The sequence below is a fragment of the Halichoeres trimaculatus genome, unplaced genomic scaffold (genome assembly GCF_033239565.1).
Source record: "Halichoeres trimaculatus isolate MK-OKI-2021-1 unplaced genomic scaffold, fHalTri1.1 fHalTri1_scaffold_7, whole genome shotgun sequence".
NCBI classification, from domain to species: domain Eukaryota; kingdom Metazoa; phylum Chordata; class Actinopteri; order Labriformes; family Labridae; genus Halichoeres; species Halichoeres trimaculatus.
The window spans coordinates 3,510,721-3,533,879 of NW_027437185.1; the positions used below are offsets into that span (position 1 = coordinate 3,510,721).

General features: G+C 40.1%; 1 protein-coding gene across 1 annotated transcript; it reads right to left on the minus strand.

The window, feature by feature from the left end:
• Positions 1–1,646: 1,646 nt before the first annotated feature.
• Positions 1,647–21,351, minus strand: LOC141793877 (scavenger receptor cysteine-rich type 1 protein M130-like). Its single transcript, XM_074674753.1, has 10 exons — positions 21,297–21,351; positions 17,059–17,388; positions 14,826–15,116; positions 13,468–13,761; positions 10,577–10,900; positions 10,117–10,437; positions 7,051–7,350; positions 5,395–5,715; positions 2,697–3,017; positions 1,647–2,568 (listed from the first exon to the last, which is right to left on the minus strand). Exons 1-10 carry the CDS (start codon positions 21,349–21,351, stop codon positions 2,540–2,542), a joined length of 2,586 nt encoding a protein of 861 aa, XP_074530854.1. The 3' UTR covers positions 1,647–2,539.
• Between the last annotated feature and the right edge of the window lie 1,808 nt (positions 21,352–23,159).

Consider the following 23,159-nt stretch of genomic DNA (forward strand, 5'->3'; position numbering starts at 1 on the left):
TGAGAGTAACCCTAAAAAAAAGCCCTATTTTCCTGCACTCCGCTTGACCCTGAAGGGCGCATGATCACAACACAAACAACACTCCTCCTCACCTGCTCAATTGTGGATGAGATGGACAGGCAGTTTATGCTGCTTATATGGTACTGACCGACAGTACGCTAAATAACAGGTATCATGTCAAAAAAGCCAAAGCCTTCAGGAGCCCAGGGGTGAAAGAGAAGAAGAGAGGAGGAGGAGAAATGTTAAAAAGACAGAGGTATGTGTGTAATGTTATTTAGAAGTTTTACTCTCAGTTATGCTAGCTTGTTAACGGTTGGTAGTTAGGTTTGATTGCTTAAGTCCTAACTTCTAATAAAGTTATCATCAGTGATTTTCACTACTTTTTAATCAGGTAAACAAACACTTTTATATGTGTAGATAAAATAACCAGATACAGAATTACTGTTTTTCTTTTGTGAGGCAGGAATCGTTAGAGTCCTGCTTCTTATTAGCAACTTTGTGCGCTTAGAAAGCTAACATTCAGCTGATTTCAAATACAAATATTGTAATAAATAGTTTGAAGCAGACTTGACCTGCTGCTCTGATGAAGAGAAAACATACCAAGGAATCTCTGGAATTAAACTTTTCTAATGTTTGCTTTATTATCAATAAATATTCACTACTACTAACTTGACTGATATATGTGACTAACTTGATTTCTTATTAATTGTATTTTTTTACAGGTTCCTGTGATATACACATTTTCAAATATTCAATTTGTATTTATAGATCTTTGTATTTCAGTTCCAGATATTTTATTTATTTGTTTATTTATTCACTAAAACATAGCGCTGTATGATAGTTTTATTTAAGTATGTAAAAATTGTTATTGGTGCTGGAATACAAGGGGGACCATATGAAATCTTGCCTAGGGCACCACATTGGTTAGGGCCGGCTCTGGTTAATAATGTTACACCTGAAACACAACCAAATTATTTCCAATAAGCCTTTACTGTAGGTGAAAAGAACTTAACTTCCCAGAAGCCAACAGTGCTTCAGGCCGCTGTCTTTCACTGGAATTCAATTTGCACAACAGCCCTTTAATTTTACACAATTAAAGCATAAAAATATTGTCAGTGCTCATCGGTAACAATTGCTCAATAAATCAGTGACATGAAACTTCATATGTGGCTCCTAGTGGAGAACCACGACCACTTTAAACTGAAACACCAGCATGTCAGCAGGTGTGTTAAGGAATCTAGTCACTATGCAAAAGCATTAAGGTTAAAGGCCTTTGCACACTGAGTCTGTTTTTTTTTTTTTTTTTTCATTTATTTTTTGGGGGATCCGTAATCCAAGAAAAAATAATAATAATAAAAAAATCTTCATGCACAGACTCCTTTGCACACTTTCTTAGATGTGTTTATTCTGTATTAATTGTGAAAATTTGCAGTACAGGAAAAATGGAATCATCAAGCAGTGATCAAGCAATTGATGCTGAGCAGCGGGTGTCAGTATGTGCCCCGTGCACACGCACACACACACACACACACACACACACACACACACACACACACACACACACACACACACACACACACACACACACACACACACACACAAACACACACACACAAGTCTTTATTCATCATCTAAACATTGCTCAACATGTGTAGAGAAAATATGAAAGAAAATGTGAAAATTAGTTGTTGCAAGTAGCCTACAGTGTCTCTGAATAGTCAAACTACCCAGGAAACGAGCAGGGCAGACATGAAAAAATGCAAAAAAATTGAAACCTGGATCAAGTGTGCAAACATGACTGACAAAGCATGAGATCAAAGTTATGTTTTGAGTCTGTGTTGACTAAAACGTTCACATATTGAAATGACTAAACTGTGACTTAAACCAATATTTTTTTTTTACAATGCACTGAGACTAAAACTAATCTGGCTGCCAAAACAACGCTGGGTGGGAGGTGGAAAAATGCGGCATGGGTCCTCTTGAACTTTGATTGGTTCATACTGGTGCCATGATAAAATAAATATAGGGGGAAAAGATGACAGGCTTTGATAGTTACTGTATCAGCCCTGAGGGATCCTTGTTAACTTAGTCTGTGCATGTTGAGACACCAGAGCGTACATACCTCATTTAATCCTGCTTAAAAACAACAAGCCCTATATCTTCTGACTGTTTGCTCTGCACTCAACCAGTGGTTTTTTAAGTGCCAGTCACAACAACACTTATCTAGTGTACAAAATACTTTTTATTACATCTCCTGATTTTTCTAGAGACCCAATATTCAGAGACAAAGAATAGAAAATACTTTAGAAAACACTTCTTCAAGTTCCCTTTAAGGTGGAGTGATTACACTGAATGCTCGTTTATTCCCAGTTACTCATCTACTGATAAATGTTGACTATTTTTACCTTGACTTGAAATAAACATTTCATTAATACCAAAAGGAATATGATACAGATTGTTGGTGTCTTGTTGCAGCTATTTCTCCCTGTAAGATTCATTCAAAGATCACCAAGGTTTTCAGGAGTCCATCTTCAAGTCCTCAGTCAGCGTCTTCCTGGTCCTGATGGCCTGAAGAAAAAGACACACATAGAAAACAGAATATGAGAAATGGGAAAAAGGAAAATAACTATTCTTTTATTTTTAGACATGTTGAAGTTGAGGGGACAAATCCCAGTCTGAGCTTTTCACCGTCTTACCTGTGCAGACCAGCTCCACAGCAGTGGAGGAGAGCCACGGCAGCACGCTCCCACAGTCCAGCAGCGCAGACTCAGAACCATCACAGTCTGAGAAGAAACGTGCCATGAGCATGCTCTGAGGAAGTTTGACCCCTTTGGTAGAGACAGCAGAACCACAGCCCAGCTGTCTGCAGACCAAGGAGGCATGAGTCAGGTCCCACACTGAGGACTCTGCGCTGAGAGGCATCAGCTTGTCCTCATGGTTCACCAACAGTCTGCCGGCACAGAGCAGCCTGTCGTCCTTTTTCTCTGACCCGTCGTCCAACAGCACTTCAGTGAACTCTGTCCAGAAAGCAGAAGGGATAAAAACTGAGGTTGGTAAAAATAGGTTGATGTAACACTGGATTGTATTATAGCTCCCAAAAGTGAAACCAAAATGTTTGAGGCTGCACAAACTTGAGCTCCCACATTCTGGTTTTCTGTTTTCAGATTTGCTGCCAGTACTCATGGCTTGTACAGAAAGGCACTGAGACCAGACCAACGTATGCAGCATTACCAGGTACTAGTGTTGGAGTACTTGAGTCAAGGTCTCGGACTCGAGTCTGGGCTTGTGACTCGACTCAGACTCGTGCCCTGATGACTTACACTCGGACTCAAGCTCTGACTGCATCAGGACTTGGAGGAGGACTTGGGCTTATTTACCAATGAATGCTTTGTTAATTTGTATTCATTATGTCTTCTAATGTAAGGTCCTACGAGCAGATCAGTCTCAGGCTATGGCTGGCATGTGTGTTTGGTTTTCTGTATTAGGGATGGGTGCTGAATCAGGTACTTCTACCGACCCGATTCCATCTGTAGAACCAAGTACTGATTTAGGTAAAATCTAACGGTACAATATTTAGGTACCTGAACACATCTTTGTGACTATGAAGGAGTGGAAGAGTAGGCGATTTTCCATACTGGACTTGAACACAGCATTGCAAGTTTATATATTGTGAAACAAATGTGTTAAATATGGGGGGGGCGGCAAACTTCTTGATTCGTGGGCCACAATGGGTTCTAACATTTGACAAAGGGGCCGGACCAGGTTTGTTCTTTCGTTATTCTGTTTCATAACAAAATCTAAAAAATGAAAAAAACTGACTTGTTTTTTGTTTTTTCTGTTTTAAAACCAAAACAGAAAAATGGAATCACAGAAAAACATGTTTTTTCTGTCCTGGTTTTAAAAATGAAAGAACAAAAAATGATAAAAGATTGTGTCAAAATTTTTTGTGTGATATTTTGATATCAAATGTGAACTCTCTATATAGAAAACATCCTAATTGCAGGGAAAATAAAACATTAACAAGGTTTATTCATTTATTTTTTTTCAAGTTCGGCGGGCTGTAATAAAACGTTTAATGGGCTGCATGTGGCCCTGGGCCGTAGTTTGCCCATGCCTGTGTTAAATTGAAAAACTTTGAGATTTTATTATCAAACAAAGTAATATTTATTTTAACATCAACACACACAAAAGTACCACAAATTGATACTAATTGCCAGGTACTGGGCAATGGTTCTGTATTGTTGAAAATGTGAAAGGTAACAGTCCCTGACCAGCATACACGTTCACGTGCTGTCTCATCCAGCTAGAGTGTATGGCAAGATATTACGGGAGGTGCCACGGGTTGTGGGGTTGGTTCTTTAGGTTGGTTCATGGCTAAAACCTGGCAAATGCAGAGCAACATCTTCCCTGTGTTAGAAGCTAATGTTTCACATAGAGACTCTTAACTGTCACTGTCAAATTCAGATCAACAGACATTACTGTTAATTAACTGAATTGTCTGAGAGTTAGTCCTGACAGCAGTGGCGGACTGGAACAGTAAAACAGCCCAGAGACTTTGACTCGGTCTGGCCCACAACAACGGGACACGTGGGTAGACCCCTCCCAGCCAGTATTGGTCGTCGGCAGACCGGCGTTGGCAGAACCCCCCCAGCAGTACCGTCTGTTGGTCAACTGGCAACACCAGCCGTTCTGGTACTCTCCGGAACGTCAAGATAACCAGGCCAACCACTGGCTGGTTAGGGTATGAAATAGACCGACTGTTCAGGAAAAGTCTCAAACTTCCCGATGGCAAGCCCGTCCCTGCTTCAAATCCTCCAACAATGCTTTCTGGCACTGTCCCCTGTTTGAGCAGTGTGATTGACAGGCGACTCTGCCACAGCCTGATCCGCTCTCCCTTCCCCACTATCCCCCTCTCTTATTTTGCGGCCGCGGCCCACTAGCCGATCCGCCCATCAGCCCACCGGGGAAATCCCTGGTATCCCTGTACATCAGTCCGCCCTTGACTGACAGTAATCTGGAGTCATTCAGCAACACTCCTCATCATGAACTTAATGTTAGCTGAATTCATCAAAATATTTTATACACTGAAAGTTCCACTAAGTGGGTTTCCTGTGTCCTGCTCTGGGGACTTTTCCTAGGATTCAACCTGGACTCATATTACAGTGAAGAAGACTCGACTTGACTAGGATTTTTTTTTTTTTCTTGGTGATTCAGACTAGATTCAGACTTGAGTTATGGTGACTCACTACTGACAATACAGCCAGAAACTAGAGTAAAGAAACAAAGTGGAGCTGCTGAGGAACAGGTGGAGGAAGCAATCATTAATCTATGTTTGCTGTCAGTTGTTAATTTCACGGATTTCCTTGCTAAATGGATGATTTTGTTTGTCTCTACCTTTTATCCCCACAGAGAAGCTGTGACTCTCAGATGAGGAGTTGTGATTGAAGATGAAGTTGTGGTAAACACAGCTGTAGTTCCCTCTGTGGGTCTCATCTGCAGCATCAAACCTGAAGTGCGCAGAGTGATTGACGGCCGGCTTGGTGACGGTGTTAGTTTGGTTGAAGCTGTTGAAGATGAGGCTGAAGTGACCTCCAGGGTACTGTGGCATCACAGAGCAGGTGAAGGTGAAGCTGTAACCTCTGTGGACCAGAGCCGTCTGCTGCAGCTGCTCACTCATCATGGAGTAGAAAGAGATGTTTGGTTGAATTAGGATGTCTGCAACACAGAGGAAGGCGAAGCGGAGATGTGATTCAGAGCAGGTTTTAAACAGAAGCTTTTAAAGGAAAGTGTGATGATAGAGCAGGGGTCTGCTACCTTTACGTTCAGAAGAGCCATTATGCATCAGCTCAGCTGGATTAAAGTCATTCCAGAGCCACAAAATCTACCTGAGCTTCAGTTTAAAACTATTAGGGTATAAAATTCAGTATATGGTTAAAATCAAGTGAATAATTATCTACACAAAAAAAGTTTATTTATTGATTTATTTATTATTTTTTTCTATTTATTTTAATTTAAGGAAATGTACATGTGCTGTCTTAGTGTTTTCAATTTTGATACATTTGCAAAATTCAATATATATCTATCTATCTATATATATATATATATATATATATATATATATATATATATATATAATTCTAAAAATTTTAAAAACAAATTTCAAATAAAAAAAAGTCTATAATTGAAGCGATAAAGAAAGTTCTTTTTTTTTCAAATTTCAAAATTAAAAAACTAAAATCTCTGAAATTTGTGAAAATAGAAATTAACTAAATTTGCAGAAGTTTCAAAAAAAGTTTTTACATTTGAAAAATTTGAAAAAAAAATTAATTCAATGAACTTGCAACCATTCAAAAAATGAAATTTAATGATAATGTTCAAAATGTAAAATTTTAAAAAATTAAAAAAAAAATCAAATAAAAAAAATGGAAAAACATCCAAATATTTGTAGTTTCAACAATTTCTATTTTTTTTAAAATGAAATTTAATTACCTGCAAAAATTTCAGAACTCTTTTCAAGAATTCTTCAGTTTGATAATCTATATTGATGATTTCATTTAAATTTTTGCAGATTTCATTCCACAAATTAAGCAATTATATCAAGCCAGCATGTTGACAGTAAAATTAATCAATCAAAAATCTGTATTTTCTTCCAGATTTGTTTTTTTGTAGATTTAGTTTTCTTCCCAGGGCTGTAAAACTTCAGGTTAGTAACAGGTGCATGGAAAGTTGGTGGGCTGTTGATGTTGTAGGAGGTGAAGAAGAGCGGTGGCAGGCTTTATTGACAAATGGGATGAAGATTTATTTCAACAAAAAGTGAAAATATGATTTTATTTAGTGTCAGTGTCTTTAATCATCAAAACCCTGTGTAAGAGAAAAATAAAATGTCTTTATTTCAGTAATTTTTTTCAAAGCTACAAGGAGCCACTGCAAAAAAGTCAAAAAGCAGTAGGTTGCAGGCCCTTTTGATAGAGGCACATAAAGTTTAACCTGTATGAGGAAACTGACACGCAGATGATGTCTGTGTTGTATGCTGAGAGCTGCTCATCTCACCTGAGCAGAGAACGTCAACAGAGGAAGAAGACAGCCACTCCTTCACCGTCCCACAGTCCATCAGTGCGCCCTCAGAGCCGTCACAGTCAGAATAAAAGCGCCACGTAGGCACAACTTCAGCGCTGTCATTCTTTCTGGTGGAAACAGCCGAGCCGCAGCCGAGCTGTCTGCACACCACGCTGGCCTCCTTCAGGCTCCAGGAGTGACGGTGACTCACAGACCTCCACTCTCCACCACGCTGCAGCTCCAGTCGACCAACACACCGGTTATCCTCGTTCACCAACCTCAAGTAATCATTACCTGAACACAAATGATCAGTCACAGGTCAGATTAGGTTTGATTTAAAGTCAGGGTTCCACCCACAAGATCCTGATCAGGGTACCCTCTGCAGACGGGTTAGCCTTGCCATGTGATGAAGCTCATTTCATCACACTCCAACATAAATGTGCTGCATCAGAGAGTAAAGGCTCATTTATTGTCTCTTAATCTATGTCCTTTTCAAATGATGTCACCTTCACTGCTCACATACTTCCATGCATCCTTTACGCTGGCATTGCAGTTAACCATTACATCCACTAGGGGGGCAGCCCAGAGTTAAACGTTTATGACAACAACAAACTTAAAGAACAAACACAGTGACTGTGGGGGAGGTATTAAAACTGTTCCTCTTGTATTAAAGACAGAAACAGAAGCAGGAGTTCCCCACCAACTCTCAAAGTTTGTCTTCAAAAAGAAATGATTTCTTCTTCATGTCTTACTAGAGCGATAAATCAAGTAGTAACAATGACACTGTCTCCACAGCTTCCAGTGGTCCTGCTTTGTTTTTCTATAAGCTTTATGGAAACATGCAGAAGAATGGAGAAATGAAGGAAGGGAATGGACAGAAGGCTTTGTCCGTATCCGTGTTTAAGGTTGAGCATAAATGGGCCATACTGCAGAAGTCTGAAAAGTAGCTATATAATGTGGTGGAGATAACCTGTCGGAGGAGGTCTTACAGCCTGGGGTCTGTTCTGGTTCTTGTTCCAGTGTATCACCCTCTGAATCCTCTGTGGACAATGATACACTTACAATTGACAAGTTCTTCCAAGAAAACCAACAATTCCTCTAGTCTAACCTCTGGACCATCATAGTGCAGTGAACAGCCTACAAATAATTCTATTTTTCTCAATGCATGGGCATTTTTTTTCATAAAGTTATATGCACCAGTTAAAAAGCTTGTCAAATATAAAATTTACAAAGTTAGAATATGTAAAAATGGGGCACAGATAGTCTAGCCATCTAGGTAGACTGTATACAAATGGACAAGCGTGGCTCAGGCTTTTACCATTGTGAAGCCAAAATACCCCCCCATCGCAGACACCGCTATACTGCAGCCTAAGTCTGCTCAGCAGGGAATCTGATATGACCTCTCAAAGTATCTTTCTATTGCCAAAAAAAAACAATCCAAGAACATCAGCTGTAAATCATCGTTGAGCGTGATGTATAAACTTGTTGTTAACCTCTAATTATGGTGGCCGAGACCTGCCACTAATGCAAACAAAAGTACCTGCAAACAATACAGAAAGACTGCAAACAAAAATAAAAACTGCTGCAAACAATAAAGAGACGCTGCAAACAAACAAACAAAAAAGAAACTCCACTGTGAATTAAAGTACCTGCAAACAATAAAAAGCGCCTCAGACAAAAAAACACTGTTACAAATTAAAAAAGAAACGCCACTGCAAATAAAAGAAACACCGCTGCAAATTCAAAAGTTGACCCTGCAAATAAAGAAGGCACGCTGCAACGGAAGTGGATTACTGGGGACTATATTTGCCGACGCACCGGCGTTTGCTGAGAGGAGAAGTTGGCGAAGAAGAAGAAGACGGGTGGAAATTGTTTAACGAAAAAGAAAAAATGTGAATTGTATCAAAACCGTCAAACCTGGGGCTACACGGCCTAACCAAACAACACAGTAGAAAGTACACACAGTGACATTAAACACTAGCATTACTTTTTTGATACAATCCACTTATTTGCTTTCCACCCATCTTCTTCTTCTTCGCCAACTTCTCCTCTCAGCCGGTGCGTCTGCAAATATAGTCCCTGGTAATCCACTTAAGTTGCAGCGTGCCTTTTTAATTTGCAGGGTCAACTTTTGAATTTGCAGCGGTGCTTCTTTTATTTGCAGTGGCTTTTCTTTTTTTACTTTGTGGCAGCGTTTTTTTTTTTTGTTTGTTTAAAGCGCTTTTGATTGTTTGCAGGTACTTTTATTCGCAGTGGCGTGTTTTTTTTTTTTTTTTTTTGTTTGCAGCATCTCTTTATTGTTTGCAGCGGTTTTTATTTTTGTTTGCAGTGTTTCTTTATTATTTGCAGGTACTTTTGTTTGCATCGGTGGCGGGTCTCGGCCACTGTATCTAATAACTTATGAATAAGAAACTTTTTCAGAAAAAAGAGGACTTCAACACAACACAACACAACACACAGCCTAACAATATCCTCATATCACCACAGTATACAGATGAGAGAACATTTCTACAGACTGTGTTTATGTTGTTAATTTTGACTACAGCTCATCTGGAAGGAATGGGGAGATAGAGTTTTTGAGCTATACTGCAGCCAGCCACCAGGGGGAGCAGTTTTTGTCCCTTGAGCCCAGTGAGTCTCTACGGTCGCACCATGTATGGTTGTGCCATGTGTGTTTCGCCCTCCAATCCAGCCTATTTCCTGTTTCCCACATGAAAAATGACCTTGACATAAAAATGTATTTTGACTTTTCTTTGCTCAAGACAACTTTTCCCAGGATGTTAAACAACGGTGTTTTGTGTTTATTTGTAGTTAGCTTCAGTTAGAAAAGTGAAAACAATCAAACTTCAGTCAGTCTCTGTCTGCCTTGAACCCCCTCTTCAAGTAATGAAATTTCCTGACTCTACCTTGAATGTGATTTAGCTAATCTTTTTTTTTTACACACTTAAAAAAAAGTATTTCCTTCTTTTGGTAAAAAGTATTCCTGTGACTTTAACAATATAAAAACTACAACATGGAAATGCACAGGATACCAACAAGCTGCTGTGATTAACTCTTTACCTTTGACTAAGATGCCGACAGACTTCGCCTTAGAGAAAACCTCTGGGCTGAGGTTGAAGTTGTAATCACAGCGGTAGGTCCCCTGGTCTGCGTGCTCCGCAGCGGGAAAGAAGAAGACGGCTTTCCCATCCACAGGCGCCTGCAGCTGCACCATCGATTTGGGTTTTTTAGTGAGAGATGTGAGGCGGAAGTTGAGAATGCTGAACGGTGAAGACATGGAGCAAGAGATGGCGAATCGGTGGCCCTTGAAAACCCTTGTGATGTATGACGTCTCATCCTCTGGCAGATAGAAAACCTTTACGAGAGGAACAGGTGAACCTTCTACAGAGAAAAAAAATAAGACATCTTTAGCAATTCACTTACAAACCAGGGATGCTCCAAAGTAACTTATTTCCTGTTTTTACTTGAAGACACCAGTCCTCCAAGATATGAAAAGGTTAAACATAAGCCTGGTGATTACCTGTGCAGGTCATGTTGATATCATAGCATTTACCCAGCCCCTCTGTGGTGTTGGCGTTGGTGACCATGGGGGGACAGTCCATGAGATGCTTCTCTGTTCCATTACAGTTAAAGCCTGGACTCCTGGAGCTCACTGCTTTTCCTGGGAAGAAGTGAGAATACCTCCCAAAAAGCTCCTCAGGGAAACCACAGGCCAGATCTCTGCAGGCAACGACCGCTGACTCCGGGGTTAGGGAGGAGTTACACACTGGAACCCAGGACTGTCCAGACCTCACTTCTAGTTTTCCAGAGCATCTTCCAGAACCGTTCACAAGTCTCACATCCTCTGAAGAAACATGGAGAGAAGAGGAATATTCACAGAGTGGCTGTCAATCACTTCACAAGCTGATCCATTGAAAACAAAATGAAAAAAGAACAGGAAAGGAACCAAGCCTGATTTCAGGCTAAAAGAAACATGATGCGGTGTGCAGATACTGAAGTGTGTGGAGGCCAGCAGTGGTCTAACATTAGAGCAAGAGTTAGTCTGTTAGCATGGCGGGTATTCAGCCTTTGCTGGTTTGGATTGTGCTTTATTGCACTGCAGATAGATTAACTGACACATGGAAGGAGACGAGCATTAGAGGTTAAACCAGGGGTGAAAGTGCCGGTACTGCATACCACTAAAAGTTTCAGAGACGGTAAGATCGGAGGGCGGCTGCCTGCTTTAAAGCCTTCATACAGAACCAGTCATGGCTACACTCTGGGTCAGAAAAAAGAGCCACGAGCAACATAAAGACTTAAAACTACTTTGTTCAAAAATTCTTTTCAACATTCTGAAATGTTGCTCTTGCCTTTCTTCCCTCCCCTAAGAGGGAGCCCTGTGTTTCCCCTGTTTACAGACTTGGTTGAAACGTTAAATGTCCTAATTAAAATCAGTTGGAGAGTAATAACACGTGTTTCATGTTATTTTGAGCAATGTTAATGATAATCAACAAAAACTGCTTCAGAGCTATGGACTGAAGATTTCACTGTGTGAGTGCACATGAGCGTCTACTTCACAAACACAGCAGTTGCTATGGTGATCAAATTAGTGTGTTTAAATGCATGACAGTTGGGCCATTTTGGACCGAAAGGTGACTGCAGTGAGCGAAGGTCTGTTTCTCAATGGATTTGTCATCTAGGAAGGCTAAGAAAAAAAAATTAGAAGTTGTAATCATGTAGGAATTTTTTTTTTTTTTTAGTCCAAAATACGAAATGGCTGTGGCAAAAACAAAGTCGAAAAAGGCCTGTGTTTTCCTTGTAACGTCACACATATGTCTTTGCTCTAGTGGTTTCCATGGTGATGGTAAATCTCCATTCATTTAAATGGGTGCAAAATAAAGGAACCTTTTCATTTCCATTAGCCTGCAACTACCAAAGTATTTAATATAGCCAAAAAATTGTGATATAGACCTGAAAAGTCATAGCAGCACAGTCACTATTAAAAGGAAATGGGCAATCAACAAGTGTTGTCTACACATAAACATCTACTTTAAGATAAGATAAGATAAGATAAGATAAGATAAGATAAGATAAGACATACTTTATTAATCCCCGGAGGGAAATTAAAGGTGTTCGGGCTCTCTTCCAAGCAAAGAATTGTACACTCTGACGGCTGCAGGGAGGAATGATCTTCGGTACCTCTCGGTCCTGCAGCGCACAGAGATAAGACGACTGACTTGACTTCAGGTGTTATTTCTGTGAACTTTAACTGTATATTATTCAATCCATCATGAGCAGAGCTTCCATTTTAACCCTATAGAGACTCTGTAACAAAAGGAAAAAAAAATGCCCCAAAAATGATAAAAACTCCTCTCAAAAAACCCTAAAAAACACCAAAAGTGGCAGCCATCTTGAAATTTAAGGTTAAAATAAGGTAAAATCATTATGCTACACTGAAATATGTAATTCTTAACAAAAAAAAAAAAAGTTCTGAAAACATGTATTGTCCATCATTAAAATGATCATCTCCACGTCAGCCATTTTGGATTTTGGACTTAAAAAAAAATTTCCCCGCCACTTTAAAAAATGCACCCGGCTTAATTTGTTTCTTAGCCCTTCTAGATGACAAATCCATTGAGAAATGGACCCTCACTCACCGCGGTCATATTCCGGTCCAAAATGACCCAACTATGATTTGATGCACTGGGACGTTTTCCACAACTGGTCCACAGACGTCAAGAAACACCCCTGGGTGTCAGGACAGGTCAAACATCAAATTACACCAATGATGTGCTACACATTTTTGTGGATGGCTAAAACACTTTCAACATAATTTAAAAAATTCAGATATCATCTACAGACATTTAAAACAAATGGAGAGAAAATCTACAGAACAGTCATTTTTTCAAAGTATGGATGTAGAGAAAAATAACTTCTTTGTTCAAAAGAAAAAGGACAGGGATAATAAGGATGGGTTGCCACAACAGGTAGCATGACTGGCCTTCAGAGGATGACAACTTAGGGCCTTTGTAGAAAATCTTTTGGGTGATGTGTTTTGATGAGAGGCAGTTCCACTTTGAGTTTTTGCTTGTGACCTCACGATGTAGTCTTACAGACTTGTATTCTGGATGTTTATCAATGTTTTAATTGAAAGAAACAGTTTGACACATTGTCAAGTGTTTTTGATCCCTGCATGCTCCAAAGGCCCCCAGGTAGCTGCCAGTAAAACACTGAATCTTTTTATTTGTCTGAGTTTTAACTTTGGTGTTTTGAAAAGCATAAAGTCAGAGAAAAATGAAGGTTTTGGTAATAGTACCAGCAAGAATTTAAACCTACTTTCCCCCCTGGGTAAAACTATCAAAACATGATCATTAGCACAGAAGAAGAACAGAAAGATAGATAGACAGACACAGAGTGACCTTGTATAGTTACCTGCACAAGTCACAGCAATAAGTGAAGTTGAACCTGTCCCGCTCCAAGTCATACAGAGACCTCTATCATGACGACAGGTGGACGTTGTTTCCCACACGGTTTCTTTATCTTGAAGATAAATATCCTTCACTGAGATGAGGCCACCACAGCCCAGCCTCTCACAGATCTCAGGGTAGTGTTCTGATCTTAGGTAATCCCACCTATCAGACAAAGGCCTCCACTCCGAGTCCTGCCGGCCCCCCAGGGTGCCCGAACAGGGGCTCTTTCCTCCTGCCAGCCTTATGTCACTTGTATCTGCAGAGACAAGACAGCAACAACACAACTCTCTGTGGGAGCTTTCACAAAGTTTCACATGTTTACATACTGTTCAAGAGTTTGTAGTCTGCTTCCCCACAGTTTAAATATGGATATACTGGATGTTCAGACTGAGCATGTGCAGATTTTTAAACCTCTACATGTTCATAAGTTGTAGAAATCCCTGAATATGTCAAAACACTCTGTTCTAAAAACATAGCAGGAGATCTTCACCAGATCTTTAACAAGAATGAAGCAGACAGAGGCTGAAAAAGGGTTCCCTCAGCCTTCCTCTATTGTTTCAGACATGCCTCTCTTTTTTAACACTTACTGGAGCAGTATTTTTGATGCATTCTCTGATATCTGTGAAAGAAATCATGGCATCTGATTTCCACAGGGCCATTTTTGGCATAACTCTCATAAATTGTAAGCTTATGAATCACCACAAGCAAATTCTGCAGACTGATCCTTTTTAACCAGGAGTCAAATAAAGCTTCATCATGTCTACAGTAGTTGAAGGAGGTGTTTACCTTTCTACCTTTGGAAAAGCTCAGATATAAGAGAGGTAGGACACACATGGACTTTTCTGTGACCTAGAGTCCTCTATAGATTATCTTTAAGGTTCCTCCTTACATTGATTGTGTCAGTGTATATCAGATTTATTTCGTAACTTATCTTTTTATTTCTACAGATATGTATGAGTACAGTTCTCTTTCATTTAAAGGTAAACAGAATAATGATATGGAGACCCTGTTTAGTTTTGTGACTTTTTTTTCTCTAACTTTGAGCCTCTGGGTTGGGATGGGAGCTGGTACAGGTATTGCGTTTGCTGTGTATTGTGGTAGTTGCCCCTGTGGGCCCCTGACAGACAGGTTGGTTCAGTTTATAGATATGACTGGTGAACTGGGTGTGGAGCTAAATTCACAATCAAATTGATATCTGTTCTTTTTGCCCCGCAGTAATGATAATCAAAGACCACTTAAAGGACCCTTCATTACAGGCTGCTGTGGTGACGTCATATTAAGGCTGAATAAAGGTTAACATTATAATCAGGGCATACATACAAGTGCATGAAATCCCAGGAGCACGTTTGCAGGCATCAGTGACTGAACTGGCACAGTCCTCCAGGCGAGACTCGTTGCCTTTACACTGAAACGTCTTAGATATGGTGGGTATGCCATTGGACGTTACTCTCTGCGGGGAGTCTATGGGTGGCCCACATCCGAGCTCCCTGCAGAACACCCTCTCATCCTCAGTGTCAAAGTCCTCCTCACACACTGGGATCCAGCCTTGGTCTGACTTCACTTTCATGTCGCCTGAGCAGAGATGTGAACTGGTGTCACGCCTCAGAGTTTCTAAAAACAAAGAAAGAAATGTCGTGGTTATAAAACTGGGATTCCTTGACTTCAATCCCGAGACCCATTTTACTTAGTTGGGGGTCTGAATGACAAGAGCCTGCACAATCCCAACAACCAAATTGTGTTTCCTACCAACCAAGAGACGCAATGTTTTCAGATCAAACCTGAAGTACAATTTGCCTCACCAGTTTTTCTTCCATGACACCCCCAAGAGTAGCACCCCTTCATCTTTCCACCCTGAAGCCTCTGGGGAACTTACTATTCACAGAGACTCACTCTGGCTCACCTGGTGGTAACTAGCGTTGGAAATAACAGTGTTAAAACTGAAGTTACTAATGTTGTTACATTTTCCAGTAACAGGTAATCTAATCGATTACTATTTCAAACATTATAACATTTCTGTCACCGACTGTGAAATAAGGCGCGCTACTTTGTATCCGACCTGTCTCGCTCAGCCAGGCACAAAAAAAGGAGCTGATAATAAAATGTGGGGAAAAGTGTCAATCACACAAGTAATGATGAGAACAATCATGTTGACGCGTCTATAACAAAGAGCTGATGCTAAAGTCAACTGTTCATCAACAAATATCACACAGCTACCTGTGTGTGTCTGTGTAACCTCAGTCAGAGAGGATCTCCTGCAGTGTCTTTGGATCAAACCAACTCCAGAGGGAGAGGTGAGTGCTTTTCCAGGTTTGAATGTAAGGCACAAGTAGCTGACTTGTTTTGACTTAAAAAATATACTTGAGATTAAGGGGATAATCTGGAGAAATTACAAGTCAGGAGTGGAGCAAGAGGCAGGGTTAAAACGTAGAAGAATCCCTCCTAAATCAGGAGAGTGGTCAGGTCTATCTGACCTGGATCACCCAGCCAGACACAGGACAGGAGCTGCAGATTTAATCTGAGTGAGACACCACTTCAACATCAGAGATGAAAAAGGCAAAAACTGACATGTGAACATTATGTCCCAGAGCAAAACCTGCTCATAAACTGACGTCTTTTGGAAAATTAAAGTTTTTTCAGAATAATAATGCAATAAATACTTTCACCAATAACTAACTACATTAATAAAGGAGTAATTCTGTTCCCAAATCAATTACTTTTTGGGAAAGTTACAAGTTACAATAACTCATCTTTTTTTTTTAAATTAATATGTCCAACACTGGCGGTAACAAACTAATTTTTTTGTTATTAGCTTTAGCCTTTACCCATCATGCTTTAGCCTCACAGTGGAAAAAAAGGGGGTTCTCCAGTCCAGTAATAATTAGGTGTTGTCCTCTTTAGACAGTTTACTGCAGTCTGTTCTTTGTTAACTACTGTGAGCCTGAAGTGCCATGAGCATGCTCAGCTCCTACTTCCTGTTTATCTTTTCATAAATATTTAGCCATGTGTTGCTTACATAGATCAAGAATGTTTGCTCAAAACATGTTTTTTTTTTTTTTTTTTTTTTTTTTTTTTTTTTTAGGTTGCAGTTGTTCATTACTGTTATGCATGTTCTCCCAGATCATCCTGGTGTATCTTTTTTTTTTTTTTTTTTGATAAGAGAAAATCTTCAATTTTTATTGATTTGTCTTCTTCTTTTCTTCTTCAGGTAAAACTTTTTTTTATTTTCTGGTCTTGTCAGGTGCCATGTGGCCCCTTAATAAAAGTCCAGTAATTTATTATTATTATTATTATTATTATTATTATTATTATTATTATTATTATTATTATTATTATTATTATTATTTTTATTATTATTATTATTAATAATAATAATAATCTATTTTTTGATCAAAAATAAAACGTAAACCCTTGCCTGAATTTTAGTTTGTTTAATGGAAAGCAGAGAAAAAAAAAATCCCCCTCCCTGCTTATAAAAGGTCTCCACCTGAGTCAATGCAGTACATGTCTGTAAGTTTTTTTTAAAAACTTGCTATGATGATGTCAATGGTGTTACCTGAGCAGACCACCTTCAAACTTGTGGTAGAATCTTCCTTCTTTTGCACCTGTCCTCGTTTCATGGGACTCTTGCATTCCTTCAGAGTGGACTCTTTGCCCTTGCAGCTGAAGGCCACAGCCCATGCCAGTCGCTCTGTGTCGTTTGAGTTTATAGTTACGGAAACTGCTGAGCCACAACCCATCTGCCTGCACGCCACTTCTCCAAACCAAATATTGTAGTTTTTGCCATCGCTCCTGAGAGTCAGAGCTCTCCACTCTCCGTTATTCTTCATTTCCAGTCTGCCGGAGCAGCGACCGTCTCCATCCACCAGCCTGGCATCAATGGGCCCTGGGTGTGGGGAGAAGGCACGGTTATGTACTCCACACAAAAGCTTCAGACACAGAACTGAACGAGGGCAAAGAAAAACATGGATAATACAACAAACAAAGGCAAATACATTACATTTAACACACACCATCTCCCAAATGGTAAGTTTGAACAGAACTGATAAAACTTCTTTTCTTGGGGCGATTTTTAATCCTCTTTTTGTGGCTGTACATAAGGGACCAAAACAAAACCCAGATCTCGTGGCTGGTTTGCAGGTTTTTGTGTCACAGATCAAAGTGAGTTTTAATCCTTTGCTTTGAGGCTAATAAACCTTAATCAGGTCTTTGTGTTTGTGTAAACCTGTTGGTAATTCTCCCTGATTGATGAGGTCCATGGCGGAGAATAATGTGGAGCATTCTGCAAACACTTTAGTCCAGTTAAGAAGTTGGGGTTTATTCAACACCACAAAACTCATGAGGTAAATCCTATTTTTTTAAGGATATAATATTTGAGTTTTTGCAGTGTCAGCATTTAACATGATCAAAATGTGGTTTGGTTAACCTTGAAGATGGGGTATTCTACATTCCCATATTTTAAAGATGGATTTGAAGAACCATTGCTGGATGTTCAGACTGGAGCAATCTGCATGTGCAGATTTTCAAACCTCTTCTTATCCATATGCTGTAGAAATCCCTGAATCTGTCTGTGAACTAGGGTTGCCAACTGTTCTGTATTATACTGGGACATCCTGTATTTTGGGCAAAATTGGTTTATTACATATGGGGCCTCAGTTTTTCCCAAATACTGACTATCAACCCTTTTAAATGTAGTGAACTTCACTGAACAGATTCCAGATCAGATAAAACAGCAGTGGCAGACTGTGTCTCTCCCGTGGGAGATGCAGGTGCTGAGACCCTCCCCCCAACTTTTTACAGATGGCTGTTGAAAGTGTATAGGCCAAGTTATACTGATTGAATGGAGATCAAGCCAATCACAGTCAGCCGTATGACAAACCTGCAGTTCAGAGGAGGCAGACTGATAGAAAACAGCTGGGCGCTGTAAACTGACGTTTAAGGAAGACAAGCTGAAATGTGGATTACGGATTTGAATTTAAAAAGTGATGATCGTCCTGTTGTTTTCTGTTCAACTTACATTTTTAATTCATCATTTAATGAAAAACTTCCCTAATCTTCCAAGCACCATCACAGTGGAAGGCTTATTCTAAGCAAGCTGATGAAACCTATCCCTAACAAACATTTTAAATCATCTCTTCCATTTTCAGTTGACACTTCATCTCTTCCCATCAAGCTTTAAATGAGTAAATTAGTTCTAGGTTTTGAGTTGACTAATTTAAAAGAGATTTGAGGCATATAATGTGAAAGCTGCAGTACTGTATACAGCAGAAATGCATCAAGTCATGCAAAAAAAACAAAAAAAACAAAAAAAAAACAGCAAGAGCTAGGGTAATGTGTAGTGTTGTCTGCTGGGTTAGGCAAAAGAAACATGGATAACCTATAAAAAGAAAAGACTGTGCAGTATACACACTCTGCATTACCATTTGAATCAGAATTTATGAATACGCTGAATCCACACATCTTGCTCACACCACCATGGCACTGTGCACCTGTCCTGCATTTAGTTGTCAGAAAGTTGGCAAACTGATCAAAACACTCTGCTATACAAACAGTGCCAGAACTTCACCAGACTACACCAGGCTGAAATGACGAGGTCATCACATGAGGATCTTCTAACTAGTTAATGTCACATTTGATGTGTGGGCCTCAAACACCAAGGTCTTCCCATAGCTCTGCCCCCAACAGTTCTCCAGCCTGGTAGAAGAGGGGGCAGGGAGCCTTAAAGAGACAGCAGCGAAAACAAAGTGTTTCAGACCAAACTGGTGCTAGTGCTAGTTCCAGGCCAGGGCCAGACTTAGCATTAGTTTTTTGTGTTTCTTGAAAGAATATATAGCCCATGTGGACATGTTTTTATTAACAATACTATACAGATGTGCTTTTACTAACTTGGTTGTACACATGTGCTCATTGTTGTTGGTATGAATTGCAGGACACTTGAGGGAGGCTGGGGACTCCTGGGATTTTATGGAGCACCCACAGTAGAGAGTGACCACAACTATAATGTTTATACCCAATAATAAAAAGAAGTAACTATGTAACACTAATAATGCAAGTCAGTAATTACTTTTTCAGAGTTGAGGTGTTTCAGTCAAAGTGAGGAAGGTAAACAATTCAAGGAAGGAAGGAAGCAAGATTTGTGTGTCTAACAGTTTCTCTACAGATAAGTGAAGGGGGGCTGATCACCGACTTGATGAATGCCAGTCACAGACAGAGACAGAAGACGGCCAGCAGCCAATAAGAGGGGGACAACACCTGGAGAGCCAATAAGAAGATGACTCAACCTACATTCCTTAGAGAAACTCTGTTAGTGACTATATATTGGTGCTGAGAGAGAGAGTCAGGGTCAGTCTCATGAACTGTCTCTGCAACATGTAGGGAACAGGGAAATGAGGCTGCACCAGAGATCTCTGTAAATGCATATTCTTGACATATTGTTAATAAATTTGTGTTCAACTGAGAACCAGAACGCCTCCTGATCCTTCCCCATCAACAAACTGCGCGGAAAGAGGTGAGAGGAGAATGGAGTCAGATTAATAATTTTAAGGTATTTTGGTCAGATTGATAGCATCACATTTCTTACAAGAAGTAATTCAAGTATTTGGGAAATTTAGAACTAAGACATCATTTTGAGTGACAAACTATCTGTGAGGTACCCTGTCAGGATCGCAGTGTGGGAAACTGACTGAGGTGAACAGTAAAAGGTACCCTGTAAGGCAGTGTGAAAATGTACCCTGTCAGGATAACAGTGTGGGAACATGACTTAGTGCATGGTTAAAGGTACCCTGTAAGGCAGTGTGGGAAAAGTAGCTCTGTCAGGAAAGCAGTGTGGGAAGATTACTGAGCACCCAGTTAGAGGTACCCTGCAAGGCAGTGTGGGAAAACAGTAGAAGTAACACTTAGATGTATGTCATACACCTCACCTCATTTCCAACATTCTACAGACTAAGAAATGTCTCCAGGTGCTCAAAACTGGTGCTTAGCAAGCACCATCTTTTTGATGAGCCAGAATGAAGCATTGATTGCGTCAAGGGCCGGAGCAGGGCTAACATGACCAACAATCAGCACTGAAAAACAGTCGTTCTTGAAAAAGAAAGCCGCCAAGCTTTTAGTTTGTTGTTTTGTTGGCGTTTCCTCACCTGGAGTTAAACCTTAATATTGTATTAAACAGAATTAGCCTTGTGTTATTTTTCTTATTTACATGATGGGATGTCATTTTTGCTTCATGTTTATGCACTCACATTTCTCGTCTGGAGCAACGGCGCCCACCGTATTGGAAAAAGCCTCAAGGTGTGTGATTTTAATATCTGGATTACCAAACATGATACTTTTCCCTCCTTATGGGTCCAATCTGGGTTCAATGAAAATCTATTCTGAGTTCCTGTGCCATGATTGTGAAGTTGCCTAAAACAACCCAATCAAATCCAGGATGTGAAGCTGCTGTTGTTAGAATCTCTGTGTTTGTGACGGTGGATCCAGCCTCACCTGCTCCCTCATATGTTCTTAGTGTGGTCTATAGACGGAGTGAGGTGTGTCTGCTGCAGTGTCTCTCTGGTGCTTTCCCTGACTTTGTTTTGAAACTCGTAAAGAGAGCGGATGCCCTTCAGCTCTTACATACCTCTCTGAAGTCCTCTACAGCGTGTAAGACTCACCCCATTCACTCTGAACCAAACAAACTTTGTTTTCCCTCCTACATGACTGTTAAAGAGTCAGCTCTGAACAAACTCAGGCTTGGATTAGCCTACGGATGGTGCGGTGTCTTTAAAATGAACTGTGTGAGGAGTTAAATGTACTCACTGGCAGGCGGGCTGCGCTGTGTTTCCTCTGGTTGTTGACCAAAGATCTCCGTCATCACAACAGAACAACAAACCACAGCTAAAGACCATCTGAGGAAGGAGCGGTGCAGGACTGAGAGCATTTTAAACTTTGCTCTGATATCCCGTCAGCACAGAAATGGAGAAGTTGCAGTTGTGGTGGCTCGCTCTGTTGCTCTGTTGCTGTGTTGTAGCTCTGTCGCTGTTGTTGCTCACGCTGCTCTCTGACAGTAGGGCTACGCTCTTCACTCTTTATGTCCCTGCAGCTTTTAGGTTGTTCCTGCTGCAACATGTCCCTAAGTTACACAACCAGTTCTATCTAAGGACAGTCTCAGAGATTTCCTGTGTTTTGGTTTATTTTTGAGCACCAACTTATCACAGTGTTTTTTTTCCCTCTCAGATTTACAGGTATTTTTTCTAACAGGTTGACTTGTGGGTTAAATCACAATTTGTGTGCAGGGCTGCTCAAATTACCCTGGAATAAGAGAAGCTCTCCATTACCATAATGAACCACACATTATCCATTCTCTTTCTTCATCCACCTGTGATCATTTGGCTTTCATACAGACAGAACACATGGATGTACAGCCGTCTTTCAGATGCAAGACTAAAACACGGCTGATGTCTTACACTGGTGATGTTACTGGGCAGAGCTGACCCAAGCCTTCGTAGAGCCCTAAGCAAAATCTGACAATGACAACACCAGGCTGGCTGACAAAGTTCAGGAGTGAGAAGAGAGATCTGTGTGGTTCTCTGCTGAAGAGGACAGAAGAGCAGAAGAAAGCAAAATGGTAGAGAGATAGAACAGAAGCCAAAGGCTCGACATGGACGGTGCCTCGCTACAGCATAAGTTAGTTTTGGTGTGTGTCCAATCCCAAATCTATGTACAGAAAGGCCAGGTAGACTGTACCATTATGGATAACTGTCATCTGTATGTATATATAATATTTCTTGTGTTTTGGTCTTCTTTTGTTTCTTTGTGGTGCTGTGTTCCTTGGTTTGTCTCCTTGTGGATTTGATTTGGTTCTTGTCCTGTGTCTCTGTGTCAATCTTAGTTATTCTTGTGGATTTTTCTGTGTGTCTTGTTGTTGTCTTTAGTTCGTGCTTCTTGAGGTTTTGATTTGGTTCTTGTCTTGAGTGTGTCTTTCTGGAATTATTTGTAGTGTTTCTTTGTTATGTATTTAGTCTCTGTCTTGAGTTTCCCTGTGTTTGGTTTGGTTTGGTTCTCTTTGTGTTTCTCTTGTGGTTGATTGCCCTTCATGTGTTTTCACCTTTGTCTTGTTCTGCACCTGTGCTTGATTACCCCTCTGTGCATAAAGTCTCTGTGTTTCCTTGGTTCTCTGTGGGTTCATTTCCAGTGCCCCTAGGTTTCCTCCATGAGTTTTCTGGTGTTTTTGGTTTTGTTACTTTTGTTAGCCTTTTTTAGTTTTTGTATTTTGTGTTAGTTAAAATAAAAGTTTTATGTGATTCCTGACACATTCTTTTTATTTATTTTTTATCCTCTCGGGTTTCTAATTGTTTTTTTCCCCATATTTTATTTGCATTCTTTTCTTTACTTTTCCCACTCTCTCTTCTTTTTCTTTTTTCTTTTCTTTTTTTTCTTGGGGGTAGGGGTGGGGGGTAAGACTGTGGGTTAAAAAGAAAAACTGTACAAGTCATGTCATCACTGATATTGTATCAGGATATACATTTCTGTTGTATTGTATTTCGTTTCACTGGAAACTAAAATGTTTTCCCCACAAAGAAAACAAAACAAAACAGAACAAAAAAATAAATAAATAAATAAATTGGGGGGCTGAAATATCTGATAGTACAATGTTTGTCCGGAGTTAGTTTTTTTTTTTTT

Bases quoted from the DNA above. Each gene is read 5' to 3' on its own strand.
- LOC141793877 (XM_074674753.1), bottom strand. From the start codon at position 21,351: ATGACGGAGATCTTTGGTCAACAACCAGAGGAAACACAGCGCAGCCCG. The intron at 15,117-17,058 runs GTAACACCATTG...CTTTGTTTTTAG, and splicing joins TTTGAAGGTGGTCTGCTCAG to AAACTCTGAGGCGTGACACC. The intron at 2,569-2,696 runs GTAAGACGGTGA...CTTTTTCTTCAG, and splicing joins TGTGGAGCTGGTCTGCACAG to GCCATCAGGACCAGGAAGAC.